At 47.2% G+C, this 14,647-nt stretch overlaps 3 protein-coding genes across 8 annotated transcripts; 2 read left to right on the forward strand and 1 right to left on the reverse strand.

The window, feature by feature from the left end:
• Positions 1 to 130: 130 nt before the first annotated feature.
• On the reverse strand, positions 131 to 4,690 carry Amun (protein amun). Of its 5 annotated transcripts, none has more exons than XM_017160507.3 (4): positions 4,277 to 4,690; positions 3,540 to 3,599; positions 2,575 to 3,475; positions 131 to 2,291 (listed from the first exon to the last, which is right to left on the reverse strand). In XM_017160507.3, exons 3-4 carry the CDS (start codon positions 3,383 to 3,385, stop codon positions 1,423 to 1,425), a joined length of 1,680 nt encoding a protein of 559 aa, XP_017015996.2. In that variant the 5' UTR covers positions 3,386 to 3,475; positions 3,540 to 3,599; positions 4,277 to 4,690; the 3' UTR covers positions 131 to 1,422. The 5 variants fall into 5 exon arrangements, with proteins under 5 accessions (XP_017015996.2, XP_017015995.2, XP_017015997.2 ...); XM_017160506.3 differs by having other exon boundaries at positions 3,540 to 3,602; XM_017160508.3 differs by lacking the exon at positions 4,277 to 4,690 and adding an exon at positions 3,875 to 3,989.
• Positions 4,691 to 6,395: 1,705 nt separating this feature from the next.
• On the forward strand, positions 6,396 to 9,605 carry prtp (thioredoxin domain-containing protein pretaporter). The gene is made up of 3 exons (XM_017160524.3): positions 6,396 to 6,656; positions 8,088 to 8,490; positions 8,552 to 9,605. Exons 1-3 carry the CDS (start codon positions 6,457 to 6,459, stop codon positions 9,209 to 9,211), a joined length of 1,263 nt encoding a protein of 420 aa, XP_017016013.2. The 5' UTR covers positions 6,396 to 6,456; the 3' UTR covers positions 9,212 to 9,605.
• A 958-nt stretch (positions 9,606 to 10,563) lies between these two features.
• On the forward strand, positions 10,564 to 14,315 carry Tango10 (transport and golgi organization 10). Of its 2 annotated transcripts, none has more exons than XM_017160521.3 (4): positions 10,564 to 11,127; positions 11,767 to 12,751; positions 12,820 to 12,977; positions 13,038 to 14,315. In XM_017160521.3, exons 1-4 carry the CDS (start codon positions 10,756 to 10,758, stop codon positions 13,290 to 13,292), a joined length of 1,770 nt encoding a protein of 589 aa, XP_017016010.2. In that variant the 5' UTR covers positions 10,564 to 10,755; the 3' UTR covers positions 13,293 to 14,315. The 2 variants fall into 2 exon arrangements, with proteins under 2 accessions (XP_017016010.2, XP_070074826.1); XM_070218725.1 differs by lacking the exon at positions 10,564 to 11,127 and adding an exon at positions 11,535 to 11,688.
• Positions 14,316 to 14,647: the final 332 nt, after the last annotated feature.

A 14,647-nucleotide genomic window follows, 5' to 3' on the forward strand; every position in this document is an offset into this window, starting at 1 on the left:
CCAAAAATACGTTACCTTTCTTAGAAAATAAATGATCAAGGGGGTCCTTCTAGCGACAATAACGATTTGGAACTCCGTTTCAACATCCTACTAAAAGGTCTTTCGGCGATGGTTTCAGTTTTATGAAGTGTTCTCTTAATATTTCACATTTTATTTGGACTTATGCTACTAATAATAAAAATGATTATAATTTTGAGATGTGTTCCTCTTTTTTATAGTCTCGTCCGATCTGCGGGTTGTGTGGGTCGTGGATGTCGGGGAACCCCCGCTGAACGGCGACCCAAACCGCCCGGAGATCGGGAATTAAGATGCAGTTCTCTTGTGCTCGCTTCCGTTTCTTCCGTGGAAATCAAATGAAAAGTGATTATCGTATAAATTATAAAAAATTCAGTATATGTAAAGTTAAAAAAAAAGTTGTACACATAAAATATAAATTATATTATTATAATTACGACCACAAAAATTTCTTAGTGTTGAAATGAGTTTTGTTTTGTTTCATCCGAGAGTGTGTGTGTGAGTGTGTGTGTGTGCGGCGTGTGTTCAGTGAGAGAGAGAGAGAGCGCGAGTTGCTGCAGGGTCGATGGTCGAGGGGGTGGTGGATGTGGTGGTGGGAGCTTGGTTTATGCGACAAGTTTTGATTTATTATTAAATTTAAATACTTATGTATATAAATTAATTTTCTGTTTTATTATAATTATTGTTTTTTCCATCTTAATCATTTTGTTTTGTTTTGTTTCTTTTTTTTCGTTTTTGTTTTCATTTTTTTCGTTTTTGTTTTTGTATGTAGTGGGCAACTGCGGCATTTGTAAATTTCTTTATATTTAAATGTTCCTTTTGACTGTGTAAAAATATCGATTTTCATCTGATCTTGTTTTATAGTTACTATTCATGTATGCATTTGCTTTTCGTTTCAATTATAATATTACGTTAACGCTGCATTCTGAACTCTCTGTTGCTGCTTGTTCTTCGGATTCTTGATCGGATTCTTCAGATTCATCTGATTCTTCATCTTGGCGCGCTTCCTATGCTATTGAAATGTTGTTTGTGGGTCTGCTTTCTGCTTTCTGGATCGGGATCCTACATTCTTATGTCGGTTTGTGTGGTGTGTGGTGTTTTGTGTGTCGTGTGGTGTTGTGTGTATGAGAGTGGAGTGTGTGTGTTGGGTGTTTGCTTCTCGTTATATGTTGTATATATATATATATAATATATTATATATGTATGTATAATTAGTTGCTTAATAGTAGAATTTCTTGAATGTTGTTGTGGTAAAGTGTAGGTAATGTTGCTCTATGTCTCTATGTCGACTCAACTGCACTACATACATATGTCTTTCCACCAGATACGCGGCGAGCCGAACCGATCCCAGTTTCTGCATCCGCATCCGCATCCGTATCCGCATTTCGTATCCTCACCGCCTCCGCCTCATTCGCTGCGCAGTTTCTTCAGCTCCGGCGACTTCTCCCCCACGCCCACGCCCACTCCGCCGGCATTATTCAGCTCCATCTCGCAGTGCAGGGCCGTGCGCTTCTGTCCAATGGCCGGCGCCGAATCTGCGACTGCGACCGCTACCGGCGCCACCGGCGAAACTGCATCGGTTGCCTTGCTCGCCGCCAGCTGCTGCAGTTTGCTGTCCCTCACAATGCCGTTGCTGCTGTTGCTCTCGTCAGCCTCCAGCTCTGCCTCGTTCTCGTTCTCATCCTCCTCGTCCAGCTCGTCCTCCTCATCGTCCTCCTCCTCGTCGCCCAGGACGCCGTTGCCGTTTCCATTTCCATTGGCGGCTGCTCCTGATCCTCCAGTCGTTTTGCTGGCTGGCTGTGCTTGTGGTGCTGCTGGGGCCGCTGGGGCCGCCTCCTCGGCTGCCGAGGTAGCCACCTGGCCGTTGTTGGTGATCGGGTTGGTAGTTGCTTTGAGCGGCTGGCTCGGCGTCAGAATGGTCAGGTTGTTGGTCTTGGGCGGCGCCTCCTGATTGCTCTCCGAGTCCGAGGCGAGCGGTGTGCCGGCCAAACCGATGCCAATGCCGATGCCAATGCCAATGCCCAGAGCTATGGGCTCGCCGTCCTCCGTGGACGTGGTGGCCGTTGTCTGTGTGGTGCCGTCGTTGTCGTCGATGATCGGCTCCTGGGAGGTGGAATCGTTCGACACAAAGTTGGAGTCGCCGTCCTGCAGGGCGGCGCCCACGGCAGCTGCGCTACTGTTACTGTTCTTGGCCTCGCCCGACTGCAGAGGCGTCAGGGCGGCCGGATTGGTGTTCTCGTTCTCGGTCTCCGATTCTGTAGCAGTGTTGCGGCCGCCTGGGGATAGAAAGTATCGGTTTAAGCATGGGTTCTAACAACTGGGCGAGCTGCGGTGAGAATAGTGGCACAATGGAACCCTGTGTTTGTCATCAGAGGTCTAAATACTCTTGGTGAGGTGCTAACAACTATAAGCTTGTAATAATCTAAGCCTCTAAACTGATATCTATCTATGTTTCAACAACTGTTTATACATCTTTAGTTACTTTAGTGGTTTCTGGTGTCAAGTACTGTGTTTCTATTCTAGCCGCAGCTGCAGGAGCATCTTAGCCCTCCAACTTACCTGCTCCCTGGCTCTCGTCGTCCAGATCCACGGCCACGCCGTCGTTGGTGTCGTCGCCGTCGAGCACCTTGCTGCTGCTGCCGTTTGTGCTGAGTGAGCCGGTGGTGGTGCCGGTGGCGTTGGCGGCTGCGCCGGAGCCCGGCGGCGGCATATCGTCGAGCATCTCGGGACTGAGATCGTTGGCCACGTAGTGCGACCAGAGGGCCAGCTCCACGCGATGCGGCGACCAGTGCGGCGTCTCGCCGCCCACCTCGGCATTGAGGCGCTCCACGGTGGCCTGGATGTGATTGACGAAGTTGAGGTACTCCTTGGTGGTGTAGTCGATGCCCTCGATCTCTGGTATGGCCATCAGGCACTCGTCGGCCATGAACGGAGCCAGATGGGGGGCTGCGGCGGCCAGCAGGGCGCTGGCCATGGTGGTGCCGACGCCCTTGAGGTTCGATAAAGCTGTGATCGCCTGCTCCAGATTGGGCAGCTTGCGGAAGGCCTTCTTCGTCTCCTGGATGACGGCGCGCGGTGTGTTGACCTTGACCAGGTAGGATAGCTGCGGATAGAACTTGCCGCGCGACTGCTTCCACTTCATCGACTGGACGAGCTCGTCGTACACCATGTGCGCGTCCTTGCCGCGCGCCTTGATCAGCTTGGGCAGCTCGTTCTGGTACCACTGGTCCAGGCGGATCAGCTCCTGCGGCTTCTTGCAGCGCTTCTCGGCCTTCAGCTTGAGGACCTGCGGGTACAGCTGGAAGCAGTACTCGAACTGTGTGGTGCTCCCGTTCTCGAAGAACGAGACCGTCGCCTTGCCGTTGGACATCTTCTGTAGGGTTGTCGCCTGCGAATGGTTGCTGGATTGGTGGGTTGCTTGGCTCGGTGTTATCCTTGTACCGTCTTCTTGGGCACCAGGCTGTATATATATATGTGTATTGGTGTGCTATATGCTGTATATACGCCAAATCGAATCAATCTACCGCTTTATCTTTATCCTGCTTATCCTGTCCGTTCCGTTCCGAGCTGCTCCTGTCAATGTACTGCTATTCGTGCGTTGCGTTGAGAGTGGTCCCCGGCGAGGAAGAAGAGAGTCCGTGAGAGAGAGAGAGAGGAGCAAGAAGAAGCAGCAGAAGCAGAAGCACAAGGGAGAGAGGAAGAAACGAGAAGAGGCACAATTAGGTTTACAGTTACGATTACATATGCAAGGGGGATCGGGGGGACTGGGGGATTCGGGGGGATCGGTGGCGCTGCGATTGATTACTGTTAGTGCCGCCTCTGTTGTTTGTTGCATTTACTCAGTCCGATAATCGCTCACTATTTGCCAAAAATCTGCTCGCTTCCTCCGCCGCCGTGTGCACAGCACACAAATCGAATTTTTACAGTGTCGCTCGGTTCGTCGGGTTCTTTTTGGTCCGCCACACAAACACACAGAGACACGCTGACAGGCACAAACACGCAAACACACGCTCTCGCACACCCAAAGAGAGCCAGCCACACACACAGGGAAGCAACAACACACACACACACACACACCTATATACTGAGGCAACAGCAGCAGAAAATTTCTTTTTCATCTAGGTTTTCGAAAAAATACGAACGCGAGCATTAAATAAACGAATGCTTCTTTTCGTTTCGCACACAGCTCTTGTCTTTTTGGCAAACGCTGAGAACAGCTTTTCACTGCACGCACACAGATGAGTGGGTGAACAACAAATACCTTTTAAAAGTTAGTCGCCGCCAGTCTTCCTTTCCGTCCACATCCAAACAACTACTCCAATGAATGCTTTGCTTTTGCTGTTTTTCTGTGTTGCCTCTGCCTGCTTCGCTTCGTGCTGTGCTGTGCCGTGCTGCTTCTTCTTCTTCCTCTGTTTCTGCCTCTGCCTCGCCTCTGCTTCTGCCTGCAGGGGCGTCGCTGCCAGCCGATAGAAAAGGGGTTACGAGCTACTGCCAAGAGCACGCCACCAGAACAGCAGTACAACAGTGAAAAAGGATCGGATGCAGCTGTGCGATGTGCGATATGCGCTCTGCGCTGCTAACTCGTGTGACGGGAATGGGAATGGAGACGAGATGGGAATATGGGAATGAAAACAGGAGTTGTCGCTCTGTCTCGCCCGCACTCGCTGCCCGAATGTATCTGTATCTCTCTGGCACCCCTCAGCGTTCCATTTTGCCGGCGACGTCCGTGCGCGCTGCCGGCGTCGCTGCCGCTGCGTTTATGCGCGGTTTGCCGTTTCACGAAAATGTGTCGATGAACGGGGTTCAGGTATTCGCTAGCTTGCGTAAGCTAAGCAGAACTATTAATCGGTTAAAAAACACGTTTTCAATTTGATTAAGTCCGAGTTATGATAAATATATCGCCCAATGCGATATATCAGATGAAGTATTCCAGTCCGATTTCACGTATTCAAGAATTCGTGATATTCGGAGCGCAAACAGCTTGTCTCTGCTCGCTCGCTGCTTTTGTTGTGCCAGTTGCCAGCGGCAGCGGCGTCGTTGTGCCATTATTCATGAGGGGGTGCGTCAGGTTTGCTGAATGTTTCAGTCTTGTTTGTGCAAAGTGAAATTATTTATGGCTCAGCACGAACGAACGCCGATAGAAATGCATATGTTGTTCGTGGGTCAAAAGCTGCCCGAACGTGCAGTTAAGTGCTTATAATTTCTCTATTTTAATATTAAATATATTCCTCAATCAGCTGTTCCAGAGCTTAAAAATTCACAGAACTCTAAGCTGATAGACGTACGATTTTTTAATAATATTTTTTAAGGAAATAATATAATGGTAACTTTGATTCTCAAAAAACATGTTTTTTAAGCCTTCGCCGAATCGAAAACAGCTGCTTTCTAAGAATTGCCCCTACACATGTGATACAAGTTTAAGCTGAGCGGTCGACCAGCAACTTGATATTTAAAGAACCCTACTTAACAGTCGACTCAAGTTCGATCCCCCCGCAGGTACGCCCCTCAGTTCACCTATCGCTCGCTCGCCTTTGCCGCCATCATTCGCTGTGGCCGTTTTTACCCTATTCGTCGTCGTTGAGCGACGAGCAACTTAGCAGCTGCAATTTAGCTGTTTCTGCCTCTGCCGTGCCTGCCATTCGCTCATTATACCCTTGCAGAGGGTATTCGTACTTTTTTGGATTTTAAATGTGAAATTTTTTTTAATATCTGCTTTAATAACTTATAGGCATTGTAATTATTACAATCTGCATTAACAATAAGTATATCAAATACTTAATTTTTTATAAAATAGGGTATCGAATAGCTGGTTCAACCAAGAACCCTTTTCTCGTTTTGCCCTGCTGCTCTCACGCACACATGCACAGGCGAGCACCGATGCATGTGCGACGCGGCGATATGCGTGCGATATATCGCATCGATACTCGATGCGGATGCCCATCTGTTTCGCGGCGTTTTCCCGCTTTCCCCGTTGGAAAACCCGTTTTTCAAATTACATTTCCCAGTGTATTTCAAAACTGATAATGATTAATTTTCGAAACCCCCGCCGGAGAGCGGCATTCGGACCCAGAGTGACCGAGTTCTCTCTCTGTCATGGCGTATGTATTAATCATTCGGTATACAAGCGACTTTTTCGCACACCCCCCTCCCAAATTAACTACGTCTCTGTGTGTGCGATTCGTTCGTTTTTGTGTTTTGCCATTTTCGCTGTTCACGCACCAATACACCCAAGTGACAGAGCTGCCAGACCAGCGCAGTACCCATGGCCAAAAGGTGTGTGTCCGAGCTAAGCAACAAACGGTCTCGGTATTTTTGGAGTATATAAATACCGGAAAATCCCAGCGAAAAAGCGAGGGCAAAAGGTCCTAAAATTGGCAGTACAGTGTAGTGCATTTTATTTTAGAATACGAATTTTAAATCTCTCCCAGCGTTTCGTGCATCATGTTGGCCAGGTCCTTCTTATCCGTGGCCGTGTGCGGCCTGCTGCTATCGCCCCTCCTGCCCGCCGCCCGTGCGGCCCAGGAGGAGGACTCCTCCGCCGGCAAACAGGCGGAAAAGCAGTTCGCCGTGGAACTGGACCCGGAAACCTTCGACACCGCGATTGCCGGCGGCAATGTCTTCGTCAAGTTCTTTGCGCCTTGGTGAGTTTTTCCCCCTTCCGCTTTTCCCGATCCGCCGCAGAAAAGTGCGTCCCAAATTGGCCAACTTTTGCCGGCGAATCGCAGCGGTCCACATAGGTCGTTTATTTTATGTGACCGAGCCACGCACACATAATTACCAAAGGTGTTTCGGTTTTCACTTTCGCCTGTTTTTTGGGCGAATTCAATTTTTGGCGATTTTTCAGAATGGAAAAGTCATGATTGCTTTTATAGAGCAGTTTTTAAGACTAAAAATTAGATGAAAATTATCTTTAATAAATATAAAAGTTATTACAAAAAATTTAACTTTAATATTTTAATAATAATATTTAATTCCCATAGTTGATGACTTTTTTTTTTTCCAAATTTAGAACCTATAACTCTTGCAAATATCTTCCAAAAATGGTGAAATATATTTATAAATACAATATTATAGACTTTATAATTTTTCAAAAAGTGAAAACCGGAACACAGTTTTATGTTAATGGGTAGACATGGATTTACGTATTTGGCCGGCCGTATTTTTTGTATATTTTTTTTTTGTTGCAAAAATACCTGAAGAAATAGAGTGACATAAATGTGTGACCCCCAATTTGGTAAAAAAAACGGAAGATCCGTGGAACTGAAGATTCGTCATTCGTCTTCAAGACGACAAATCGCACGTTCGGCGATAAGACGATCAAAGGGGCTTTAATCGAGAACCCAGAACCCCCTTGCCGCAGCCCTTGATTGACACACTAAATACTCGAGATTTCGGGCACTACTATAGTTTAGTTTTCGTAGCACCCGGCTCTCAAGTCTTATCAAAAGCCATCGCAGTGTCTATGAGCTAATTTGATTAGGTTCAATTATGTTGCTAGGAAGTGCTCTGCGATTAGTTTGCGGGGAGTTTGAGGAAGCTCGAACTGCGATTCGGCACTAGCAGCAGATGATAAACTCTTTGTTCGGGACAAAGCGCACAGTCTTATCGCGGTTCATTGTTTTGACTTCCTTTGTGCAGGGAAAACGTATTGATTTGACCGATTTGTCGGCTCTCTTATTTCGAAATCTATTTAATCGGTTATTACTAAGGGTTCAGAAGGATTTCGTAAATATGAGTAATAAGTAGGGTAAAAGAAAGACAATCATAAAGGTGTTTTTTGCAAAAAGCCTACCTGAATCCTGATAAAACTCCTACTAACTACAGCTAAATATTGTTCTTTTGTTCTCCAGATATTAAATAAAAAATATCTTTAAGTAAAAATAATAATATTACAAAAAAAGACTTCTAATTCAACCCAAATATTCCAAAAAGCTTAACTGAATCCTTCATAAACCCCTAGTAACTACAGCTATTAAATACAGATAGCTACAGATATTTAATAGAAATATTTTTAAGTAAATATAAAATTCTTACATACAAAGATTTCTAATTCCCCCTGAATGATCCTATAGGTGCGGCCACTGCAAGCGCCTCCAGCCGCTGTGGGAGCAGCTGGCCGAGATCATGAACGTGGATGAGCCCAAGGTGATCATCGCCAAGGTGGACTGCACCAAGCACCAGACATTGTGCGCCGCCCACCAGGTGACCGGCTACCCGACGCTGCGCCTCTTCAAGCAGGGCGAGGAGGAGTCGGTCAAGTTCAAGGGCACCCGCGACCTGCCCGCCATCACGGACTTCATCAACCAGGAGCTGAGCACGCCCGCCGAGGCGGATCTGGGCGAGGCCAAGCGCGCGGATGTGGAGAACCCCAATCTGGGCAAGGTGGTCGACCTCACCGAGGACACCTTCGCCAAGCACGTGTCCAGTGGCAATCACTTTGTCAAGTTCTTCGCCCCCTGGTGCAGTCATTGTCAGGTGAGCAGCGAGCTAAACTATATTTTCGAGCTATATAATATATATAATCATAATCTTACAGCGCTTGGCGCCCACCTGGGAGGAGCTGGCCAAGGAGCTGGTGAAGGAGCCCGCCGTGACCATCTCGAAGATCGACTGCACCCAGTTCCGCTCCATCTGCCAGGACTTCGAGGTCAAGGGCTATCCCACGCTGCTCTGGATCGAGGATGGCAAGAAGATTGAGAAGTACTCGGGTGCCCGCGACCTGTCCACGCTGAAGAGCTACGTGGAGAAGATGGTGGGCGTGCCGCTGGAGAAGACCGAGGGCGAGGAGGCGGCCGCCACCAAGGAGACTGCCGGCGAGGAGGAGGCGGCAGCGGCGGCGGCCAAGAAGCTGACGCCCCAGCAGCTGACCGGCGAGGCCGAGTTCGATGCGGCCATTGCCGAGGGCGTGGCCTTCATCAAGTTCTACGCCCCGTGGTGCGGACACTGCCAGAAGCTGCAGCCCACCTGGGAGCAGCTGGCCACGGAGACGCACCAGGCGCAGAGTGGCGTGAGGATCGCCAAGGTGGACTGCACGGCGCCGGAGAACAAGCAGGTGTGCATCGACCAGCAGGTCGAGGGCTATCCTACGCTATTCCTCTACAAGAACGGGCAGCGCCAGAACGAGTACGAGGGCAGTCGCTCCCTGCCGGAGCTGCAGGCCTACCTCAAGAAGTTCCTCGGCCACGACGAGCTCTAAGTCGGAGGAGCAGGGGATCAGCAGCAGTCGAATGAACAAAAATCGCCCGCCAAACTAATCGTAATCGTAATGTTTTCTCTTCAAAAAACACCGGCATAAACCGACCTCTGTGAGGAGTCCGCATTTAAAGAATATATGAACAACACCCAAAAGACAAAGTGCTAGCCGGAGTCCATGAGTCGTTCTTAGTGTTTCCCCCGCTGTGTTCCCCCCACCCCCTTTTTTATGTTTTTAGTATTTACGGTAATGGGGCACCAGGACTGTGTGCACGAGAAAAGCCATTTAGCAAACATTATTTCCAATTCTAACATCATTTTGTGGTCGTTAGGCTACTTTTAAGTCATTCTTAGGAAAAATTGTCGACACAATACAAATAAATATCAATTGGAAAACATGGGTCTTTGTATCTTCTAAATAAGTTCATATTTAGGTTGGCATAAACGGGGTAGAAGTGGTAATAATAAAACACCTGTTTTTCTTGTTAAATTATTTGCGAAGAACCTTCATCGATTGGCAAACAAGAACCGAAAAGTATTGTTTTTTAAGCAAATAAATTTTTGGTTTTCCCACTTTTTTGATACATTTTAAAGCATATATTTGTGTACTCTAGTTAATTGTAGAGCACCTGTTTAAGTAAACTTGAGAACCATACATTCTTGAAGGAATTTGTGAACTTTACAAATTTCAGCTACAAAAAAATTTCAAATTTAAATTTTTTTCATGATTTTTTTGCGAAAAAGACATTTTAGACATTTTCTTGTTTTAGTGATCGATTGGAAATTAAACAACGAGTTCAAAAAGGTATAACAGTCCATATTTGGATGAAAACTTTCATATTTACGGTCAAAAAATAATTATTTTTTTGTGAAAAATTGAAATCTGGAATTGAATTTTTATGTTTGTTTTTTTGCTGTAACTTGGCCAAAAATGGCCCTACACCAAAAATACATACTGTTTTGAACAGATAACAAAATTTCCAAAAAATCCATAAAACTTTCCGTGTGATTTTGGAAAAATAAAATTTTTGCCAATTTTTAATTTTTTTATAAGGGTACCCCATGATTTTTTGCGAAAAATTAAAAATAAATAAAATGTCAAGGTTTAAATGCCAATCGTTAGGAAATTTAATAACGAGTTCAGAAAGGTATGACAATCCATATTTGAATCAATATTTTCTTTGTTTTAGCGAATAAAACTGTTTTACAAATGGTCAAATAACAATGATTCATGGATTTAAAAAATAAATTTCATAAAATGCCGTTTTAAATTTCGATTACCCGCGCTCTTACCCCACATCGATAGTACCGCCGATAGTTGAGTGCGCCCCGCTCTGCGCCCATCGACTAGTCGATTGGCCACCCAATCGATTTGGCTCCCACCTCTAGTAGCACTGCGATTTTGTTTTCATCCGAAAAAAGAGACTTTTTGCCATGTCTTTGGCTCGCACTGACAGAGCCGTCCAGTAGAGTGTCCTTGAGCGACTTGCCAGCGCTCAGCGAATCCCGAAGCGGGCTCCGGTCGATACCCGATATCCCCGATTCCCGATGAACGCCAGCGGAAACGGCGGAGGTGGAGGAGGAGGAGGAGGTGGAGCAGCGGGAGCGCCCGTCTCAGGAGGAGTGGGTGGTGCAGGAGGTGCAGGTGGTGCAGGTGCTGCTGCTGGTGGCGTGGGAGGCGCAGGCGGTGGAGGAGCTGGTGGCCCTGGCGCAGGCGGAGGGGCGGCTGCAGCGGATCAGGCTGGCGAGGCAGCTGGCGGAGCAGCAGGTGGAGCCGCTGGCGATGGTTCGGTTCCCAATGGAACCAGCGCCGCCAGCACGTCGGACAACCCGGCGAATGGAGCCAGCTCTAGCGAGGATCAGGACGCCAAGCGGCGCAAGTGCCGCGAAACAGAGGAGGGTCAGGATGGAGCCAGCACGGTGGGTATAGCGGCAAACTCTACAGAAATCCACAGATCCATTAGATCCCAGGGAACTATCTTATCTCAATCCTTATATGGCAACTCTATATAATACAAAACTCTGAATTTCCTTACTTGAGTTTGCAATACATCGATCGAAACTAACTATCATAAAATTAAAAATCAATTTAATTGACATAGATATCTATTTTATGTCATCTAGATTTTAATAATCCCTGAATTGTCATAGAAAATCTTTCTAACGGCAAATCCTCCACAGATCCTTTAGATCCCAGGGAATTATCCTTATCTATTTAAACTCTGAATTTCCTTACTAGAGTTTGCAATACATCGATTGAAATTGAATGCCAATAGCTTTTGGCAACTAACTATCAAAAAATTAAAAATCATATCGTTTGACAAGTGTCATAATATCTATCATATGTCATCTAGATTTTAATAATTCCTGAATTTTTCATATTTCACATAAATTTGCGGAAGAAACACTTGTAATATATCCAAGATTCGTGAGGAAAATCCCTTCTGTGTTTCAGTTATGGAAGACTCTTCAATGTGCATTGTAGGATGAGATATATAATTATAGAAAAAACCACAAAAAAGCTAACATCTAATCCTGGCTTAATTCCCTCCCCACCAGATGATCGATGCGAACAGCGTGCTGAACAAGATCGCCAACCTGTACGCCGAGCAGCTGATGTCGGACATCGTGCTGCTGGTGGACGGCAAGGAGTACCCCGCCCACCGCGTCATCCTGTGCGCCAGCAGCGACGTCTTTCAGGTGATGCTCATGAACCCCGAGTGGAACGAGTGCAGCAAGCACGTGATCGAGCTGCACGAGGAGGCCTGCTGCTCGGCGGTCTTCCCGCAGTTCATCAAGTACCTGTACGTGGGCCACATCGAGGTGACGCTGCAGACGGTGATGCCGATGCTGGCGCTGAGCGACAAGTACAATGTGCGCGACCTGATCGATCTCTGCGTGGGCTACATGAACAAGCACGTGGCCAAGGCGGCCACCAGCGGCTATTTGGTCTCCTGGCTGCAGTACACGCTCTCCTTCACGCCCACCCACAACGATCTCACCGAGACGCTCAAGCGCTTCCTCAAGTGGAACCTCGAGATGGTCGCCGAGTCGCGTGACTTTGTGGAAATGGACCCGGCCATATTGCAGCTGCTGCTGCAGCAGAACGACCTGGTCGTCACCAGCGAGTACAAACTGTTCGACATCCTGCAGACGTGGCTGCTGCATCGTCGCGAGCAAATGGAGGCCACCGCGAGCGGCAGCTTCATGGAGCTGATCGAGCAGACCGTCTCGCACATTCGCTTCGGCATGATGACGCCGCGCCAGCTGTCGCATTTGCTGATGGACCCGCTGATCGAGTACCACAAGGAGTTTCTCGTCGAGCGCATCGCCATCGGCATGAGCTACCAGTCGGGGCAGGAGGATCGGGTGCGCGAGGTGCGGGCCACCGAGTCCGGCGAGCTGCAGTTCACGCCGCGGCTCTACTGGAACGACACCTGGAGCGTCGACATCGATGTGCACAACTTCGATGCGATCGAGGACTACAAGAACTATGTGACCTGCTTCTTTTCGCAGCGCCACATCGCTGAGACTGAAGAGGACGGTGAGTAAAGGCTAGCGGAAGCGTCGCTGGGCAGCTGGCATCATCTAACGAAGCTCCTTCATCCACAGATCCCGGCATGACCTGGGAGATAGAGTTTTTCCCGCGCGGCGTTAGGTACAACAAGGCCAAAATGGTCTGGGGCGAGGACGTGCCGGGCTGCTCGTTGAACACAGTGCGCCTACGGGTTACCTGCAAGCATCAAAACATTGGCGAGGAGCGCTTCAAGGTGAGGGATTGCTTTACTGAAGATCTGTGTAGTATTATTAATATTTTTATACATTCCCAGATCGCCGTGCTGATCGTGGGCGTGCAGAACCAGATCATGCACATCCGTACGGTGGTGGAGCGCACCGAGTACTTCTCGGACACCTCGCGAGTGATCAACCTGGACAACCTGCTGCCGTACGACGAGCTGGAGCACACATCCCCCTACTTGAGTCCCCATCTGACGGGCACCGCCCGCAACACACTCACCCTGCACGTGGTCATCACGCCGATGGGCGCCCACACCTGCCGGGACACGCCGCCGTTTCAGTTCTAGGCACTCGGTACTTTCCGGCGTCCTTTCATCCGCAGCCCCACTGTATTTCACTCTTCCATTCAATGTTTGTATGTATGTATAAATGCAATGCGACTGCGACTACCCTTGGGCTCAATCTTGGCGATCCTCTCGATTACATACCACTCCCGCTCCCGCAATATGTTTTGTTATAAGTTTTTGTTTGTCTTTTTTTTTTTTGTCCCATAAGTTAGGCGCACCGAAAGGAGTGAGTTCTTAGGCAGGGCCATATCGTGGATAGTTGGTATTGGCCATAATGGATAGCGTGAGTGCCAACTGCAATGAAAGGAGATTTTCTAATAAACACTGAATTGTAAAGATGAAAACCGAAACCAAAACCAAAACCCCCAACCGACATGGCTGAGAAAGAGAGGGCTATTGCCATCTCATTTGCCAATGCATAGAGCATCAGTTTTAATGTTTTACAGCCGATAGATATGAGTGCCCGCTTGTGTGTGCCCAGATCTAGATCTCTGGATCCCTTTACGAGTGCGTTTACGGCCCGGGATCAAGCTGTCGCGTCTAAGGGGGCGTATCTTTATGTGCTCCGCTGGTAGTGACTTGGCCATAATGCCAAAATACCGGGCCAATTCCCGCGTGCAGACGTTCTGGATAATCTGGATAATCCCAGCCCAGGCAAAAACGAATATATATAAATCCAGGTCCAGGCATATAAGTCATCAATCGAATTGATTTAATCTTGGCGTTAATGTAGTTGTTAAATAAAATGTCTCTTCAAAAATCAGCTATGGTCTATTATTGAAGTTTGCGTTTTCATTAGACTGAACTAAAGAGTAGAATTACTGTCATCTAACGTTATAATTTAGTGATTTCGCTTTTAATTTAATTACTTCCTAAAGTTGTCCAGTCATTTTGTAAAACAACGTCTCGGAAACCTCTAATAAAGGTGTCGAAAAGTATAACTAAATGTTTTTATTACCTCTAATAGTACAAATACGATATGCTTGCCTGAGAATATCAATAAAGTATTTTATTTTACTTCAATCAGACTTATGGTTTTGTAATTTCAAGGGGTTTTGGGGGCAGATACTTTACTAATGCGGTTATTCCACTACATCGTTCGGATCATTCATTAGTACAATTTTTTCTCAGCCCATACGATTTTACGTAGGTGCGAGCAAGATCCGATTTACAGTAGCTCTAATAAATGAGCAAAATTGTACTTTTTAGATTCAATTTTGCTCATACAAAAAAAAATAAAATGGTGGCCTTCGGTTTTTAAAATTTTGCTCATTAATTGCTCATTGCAGCTGACATATATCTGTCTTGCTCGCACCTACGTAGAATCGTATAGGCTGAGAAAAAATTGTTCTAAT

This window comes from Drosophila takahashii, chromosome X, assembly GCF_030179915.1.
Source record: "Drosophila takahashii strain IR98-3 E-12201 chromosome X, DtakHiC1v2, whole genome shotgun sequence".
In the NCBI taxonomy this organism is placed as follows: Eukaryota; Metazoa; Arthropoda; class Insecta; order Diptera; family Drosophilidae; genus Drosophila; species Drosophila takahashii.